We start from the raw sequence: 6,439 nt of genomic DNA, 5'->3' as shown, positions 1-6,439 counted from the left end.
TGTGGTATTTACGTTAGTCTTAAGATAAGTCCATTCTTCCATTTATTCACTCATGCATTTATTTATTAAGTAGGTATTAAGTACCTCCTCTATGCCAGAAATCATGCCAGAATCAAATGGGTTGTATTCAAATGGGCATGCAGCGATGACAGAACCTGTTATAGTTTCTACCATTACAGGTGCTGAGAATCTAGAGGGAAAGACAGATATTTTTAAAAGTAATGATAATGAGTGTACTACAAATATCAGGGGAAATACTTTGTAAAAGTATATGATTGTCTAACCACTATTCTGTATATCTGAAACTAACAAAAATATTATTGTAGGTAAACTATAATTGAAAAATAAAATTTAAAAAGAGCAAAAATAGTTATGATGATATCTGGGCTGACAGTTACAAAAGGAGCTATAAAGGGTGCTATATGGCAGGAACTGTATGTATGACAGGAGATAGGGCCCCCAGACTAGTTTGGGCAGCCATCAGTGAGATGCCCAAAGGCATAGAGGTTCTAAGGGCTTCCACAATCTCCAGCAGTCCCCTGCAAAGCCACTGCAAATAAATATATAACATAGATAAATGCAATATGCATGCAATGCACGGAAACTCTCAGACAAGACTTCTATCCCCACTCCCACATAGATTACTTCTTAAGCCTTTCCTTCAGAGGAACTCGGAGACTTCTACTACAAGGGAACTGCCTGGGCAGGGTCATGGAAGACTTGTCCGAGGAAGGAGGTTTCAGCTGAGATGTGACAAGGCATGGGTGGGGGTGGGGAATGTTTCCAGCACTTAGAAGAGTGTACACGTCCGTGGCCAGAGGAAGAGAGAGGCACCATGATGTTAAACCCACAGTAAGGCAACATTTACTGTTTTGGGTTACTCCAAACACAATCTGTTTGTAGTGATTTTCAGCACAAGATAAATTCAGGGTCAAAGTTTTACTTTGCTATATAGACATCATGACAATGGCTTAATTCCTGGGCTATGCTTTGGGAAATACACTTTTCTATAAGTATCAATCTTTTATTCAAAAGCCTGCATTAATGCGCATCCAGTCTACAATCCTTACCTTTTGAAAATATCCCCATCGAGGCTTGGATGCATTCAAAAGAGTTATAGAAAAGTGAATCTTTAAAATAGTCATTCATGACATAGATGACTTCTTGTTAAGATACAGACCATTTTTGTTAAGAAATTCAGCCTTTGTCTACCCTTTAATTATATTTTAGCAGCCTAAACCCTTCCCAGGAAAAATATAAAATGAAAACATAGCGAAATCAAATACCAAAATAATGGGGGGGGGTTGTTGACGTTTATTTTTCTAACTTAAACAATCATTAAAGATAATGGGATAGTAGCTATGATCAGGGCTGGCTCAGGGAACATTGATTACTGAGTGGAATTCAGCATAAAGCAGTTTCCTCTTGGACATCACCCAACTACCTTCTGAAAGTAACCAAAGACACCGTCCTCTCTGAGACACGCCTTTAGCATGTACCACAGTAACAGCATTGAGCACTATCCCAGCTGCCAATATGAACTGATAAACTGTTGACTAATGTTCCCAGGAGCTGCATTGAATGCCACCTGTCGGCAGATGACCAGGCCCGAGAAGAGTGTGTTGACAAATGCAAACTAGCTGGTGTGACCATCAATGAAGAAGAAGGTTCTGCTTGTCTTAAATTGCTTTCCTTTTCTTTGCGTAGTTCTTGAGAGGCACAAATCTGTGGTGGGCTTTCCAATAGCTGGGCTTCATTTGTACCGGGCATTCGTTGCCTCATATTAGTTATTAAGGGGAAATGTATTCCATAAGGCTAAAAACCTGGTGGTTGGGGATACAAGACATTTAAAGTCACGGCTATTATATTTGACGTCACTGTGGGCAAGTTCACCGCTCCTTAACACAGCGGTTCTCAACCTGTGGGTCGCAAACCCTTTGGTGGTCGAACGACCCTTTCACAGGGGTCGCCTAAGACCATCCTGCATATCAGATATTTACATTACGATTCATAACAGTAGCAACATTACAGCTATGAAGTAGCAGGGAAAATAATTTTATGGTTGGGTCACAACATGAGGAACTGTATTTAAAGAGCCAGAAGGTTGAGAACCACTGCCTTAACAGATACAACTGTAGAGAATTCCAGAACGCTATATTGTTTGAATTAGAAGGAAGAAAATTGAAGAAATATCTAAATGTTAACCCCCAAGCCTGAAATTGTCCCCTACTATCCAACTGCTGTATTTCAAAATAGGACAAAGCAAGGTATACGATGGGCTTCCTGACAGAGCCCTCAGACACTGGGCAGTTTCTGATTAGTGGACTGATTTTCTTCCTCTCCCCTCTGTATGCTCTTACTCCCAATTTCCAAATATGGGCTCCACATGATCATCTTTAATTCCCTGTTGTCCCACTCTCAAAATATGAGAAGGGCCTGTTACCTTTAACTGCTTAGCAAGCCCAGCTCTTGTTTTCACCTGTCATTTTAAAACATAATTACTTAAAATTATATCTTTCCTCATGGCAAATTGACATCTCAAATATTCAAATGGGTTGTATTTTAGCTGGGAAAAATAATTTGTGAACAGTAAGACAAAGAAGATGACTGACTCCTCCCAAAAGGACAGTCTGGGGGGACTGGTGTTTCCCCCACCACACACTCTGCATTATCATGCTGCTCAGCTGAACGGCTGCTCTGCACACTCTACAGACGCCAACAAGATGCATCCCAGGCGAAGTGGTGTAATCAAGACAATAATTCATGACATGCTAGGATATGTGTCTTGAATAGATGGAATCAAAATACCAAAATTAATCCATTTCCAAGGAGGAATAAGTTAGTGAAATTTACTTTTTTTTTTTGGAAAATTACCTACATTGTTTCAAACTTGAGATCTCTGACTGTGCACCGTTGAATAACCCTAGGTGGAGGGGCATGATCGGTGCTCATAAAACCCCTCGTCTGTGTTTTTTCTGGTAACTAAAAAAATATGCCAAATAGCCGCAAATTGGACAAAACGGTGTATACCTTACACCAACCCGAAGGTGAGATGCTGTGAAAGCACTGAGGAAAGCGGCATTTGGGGGCTGCCCGCATTAGTAACTAGTACAAATCTCAGCATATCCTCCTGGCTTCATTTCACACCAACCATCTGGGATATTTACCGGATATTTCCAAGAAATGACTAAAAATTGCAGAAAATGCCTTGCAAATGACTAGAACCCTATGCAGGAGCAGCCGGAGAAATCTAATGTGCTGAGGGGAAAAGGAGAGTGAGCCTTGGAGTTACCATATTTAAATACACAGTTTTCTAAGTACATTTTCGTACGTGCTTAGATTTGAGGGGAAGACTACATCTCAAGTGGCATTTAAAATATTTGCATTATTATTTTTTGTGTACTCGACTACATTATCTTCAAAAGAGGGGAATGCAACTATTTCTAAAATTAAAAACAATAATTGCATTTCTAATACCATTGAAAAGCACTAATCTCAATGAATTTGAGAAAAATGTGTATTTGTTAACCTGTGAGTTAAAAAGTCATTTTTCTAACGAGCCTGTTATAAGTCTATTTCAAGTTACTCACCCAGTTATGTTATTGATCATATCACCTTGAAATTATCACAACATACTTGTTCTTCCACGGGGTCTTTATCAGCCCTTCCTTCCCCAACTAGGACAGGGAGGGTAACGTAAGTATAACTTTATCATCCAAATAAATTGTTCCCCAGCTGTGCTGTCGTGAGCATTTCCAAGGACATGCAGTTCAATTTCATTCGACCCATTTTGCTGAAAGAGACATTATTCATCTACCCCAACAGTCATGTACTCAGAGCTTTGTTGCTCAAACCGTGTTCCATAGGACACTAATTCCCAACGTGTTACATGGGGAACTACACACCCATGGTCATATGCATTTTGGAAATGGGAAGCTATACCTTTTGTTTCCTTAAAGAACTCCTGAGAGTTCCTCTGCACATGACATTAAATGTACGTTGCAAATTGTCAGGAGAGGCAAAGGGAGGTTACTGTATTTAAATACACTGTATGTTAAGTACGCAGTTAGCGACCACAGAAGCCGTGTTTTCTGCTTGGGAAACTGTTTCCTCTGAGAACTACTGACGTGGCCTCGGAGCAGAGGTCTTAAACACACAGTTATCTTGATTCAGTGGTGCCGGCGGTTTTGTTTTCCACATTTTTCCTACACCCCAGGCTCCTCACCCCATTCTCACATTTCTTCCTTTTCTAAGTATGATTTCATGGACTGCCTGAGATCTTATTTTCCTTGTATTATTCTAGCACAGCGCTGCTGACACTCATAAAGGTGGGGGGAGAAGAAAGGTCCATTTCTTATGAACAACAAAAGAAAACCTTAGCAGCTAATTATGCAAATCTCCAGCCCAAGCTGGACCCTTTCACTGCACATTCAATAATACCATTTTAATACCCAAACACTGTGAAGCGGGCCAAGTCTAAAGTCATCACCGTCATGAAAAGGACTGGTGAAGTAATTAAAGCAAGAAGGGAGTCATGACTCAAAGGTCATATTAGCAGTTCCATTAAAACTTAAATAATCCTGGCCAAGTAAATTAAGCCTCCCTGTGCTTCGATGTAGCTATTTAAAAGAAAATAAAAAAGCAGGATTAATATTACTGAAAGGAGTATTATAAGCTATCCACATATTTTCTACCTGAGAATAAAATGTTCCATTAAGTAAACTCAAGAGGAACAGAGTGGGTTTGCGCTGTGGTGGTGGAGAGAGGGAGGGAAGGAGAAAAACAGTCCGACAGGAAACGGCATACTCCCCAAGGCTGGATGAATCCTAGTTCACCGAATGGTGTGGCAGAAGGATGTGTGTTGAAGGCCATCGAAAAATAACCAAAGTATGAATTCTATACAGACAGTTCTGTTGGTATCAAACATAGGAAATAACACAAATTTCAATATCAAGTGTTGCCCAGAGGTTCCCAAACCTCTTAGTTAGAACCACCTTATTAAAAATACTATCAAGCAACTCACTCAAATACAAATGCCTGTGTATACCAATGACCTCCCAAATCAGAATGGCCAAAGGCAGGGCCCTGAAATCCATATTTCCAGAACTCACAGGTGATTTAGACAATCAAACATTTAGGAATGACCAAATTCGAATGATTTGTAATTAGATTTCTTAATATTCCTGTGTGCATAGATGCTTCTAATGGATTCAAAAACACCTAAACCTATCATTGAAATCTTAGTAATAATGCTAAAAGTTTTACTAGTCTCTGTTTTAATAGGTAATACAGGCATGCTTCTCACAGACCCTAATGTGAGATTTTTATCTTAGAGATTGAATGAAAAACAGCTTATATATTTCTGTCTTTCTGAGTAAGGCAATGCTGAACAACAACAACAAAAATCCTATTACTTTTTTTTTGTTAGAGTCAGAGCAACACATATAGATTGTTTCATTAAAACCTTCTTTTATATTTAAGCCACTGAGAAAAGTTATAGTCTAGCAAGAGTACATCCAAGATTTTCTGGGACAGTCCCATTTTAATATTCTGACCCACTGAGTCTTAGTACACTAAGACTGGATTTGTTTTTAAATTTTAGGTTAATAACAAACAATCATTCTATTTACATGTTTCTGTAAAAGTGTTTGTAACTATATCAGTAAAAAGTCTCCAACTTGTAAGATAGGACAACTTGAAGCAAGTTGTGTTTTAGTTGGGAAAATGCTACATAATTTTGGCATAGATGCAGGACTAGAATCTCTGATAAATAGTATTTACATCTCAGATTGACCATTTTACTGTATTTCCAATTTCTGATATGACATTCATTTTCTGCTTCTTGAATAAGCTCAGCAAGAAAATAATTTCTATTTGGAAAAGATTTAAGGAAAAATTGATTTTTTTTTAAATTAAGAAAGGGGCTATGCTGAAGGGTCAGTCAAACTGTTATCCTTGGTTCTTTTTATCTGAGCTTTACCTTTATCTTGCTGGTCCCTGAGCTACATAACAGTCTCTGTTTCCTGATATTAATATATATTTATTGTTGTGACACGGCGTGGCCAGCAATCCTCACTAGGGCATTGTGAGAAAGCCCCTCCCCCAACCCCTTAGAAGTATCAGTATCAGTCTGGACTGTGCAGTCTCTTTCTGAAATGTAATCTAGGCTTCCTCCCAGATGCTCGCAGCCAAGGAGAACATAGAACCCCCTCATTACCATAATCAGGGCCATTCTATTCCCAAGACAACTAGGCATACCTGTCTTGAAGTACTTTTACTCTATTGCAGTGGTTCTCAACCTCGGCTGCACATTAGAATCACCTGGGAATCTTTTTAAAATCCTGATTTCTGGGCCTCATACTTCGGAAATTCTGTTTCTTTGTTACTAATGTTGTGGCCCCACCCCATAACAAAGAAACAGAATTTCCGGAGGATGAGG

General features: G+C 39.2%; 1 protein-coding gene across 1 annotated transcript in view; it reads left to right on the top strand.

The window, feature by feature from the left end:
• The window catches only part of ITGB6 (integrin subunit beta 6), a 71,697-nt gene that overhangs the window by 53,453 nt on the left and 11,805 nt on the right, over nucleotides 1-6,439 (top strand). Inside the window, exon 13 of the mRNA XM_015565776.1 lies at nucleotides 1,570-1,667. Coding sequence (XP_015421262.1) covers nucleotides 1,570-1,667 — 98 coding nt within the window. The remainder of the gene's footprint in view (nucleotides 1-1,569; nucleotides 1,668-6,439) is intronic.

The sequence above is a fragment of the Myotis davidii genome, unplaced genomic scaffold, assembly GCF_000327345.1.
Source record: "Myotis davidii unplaced genomic scaffold, ASM32734v1 scaffold59, whole genome shotgun sequence".
NCBI lineage: Eukaryota > Metazoa > Chordata > Mammalia > Chiroptera > Vespertilionidae > Myotis > Myotis davidii.
This window is presented reverse-complemented; position numbering and strand designations above follow the sequence as displayed.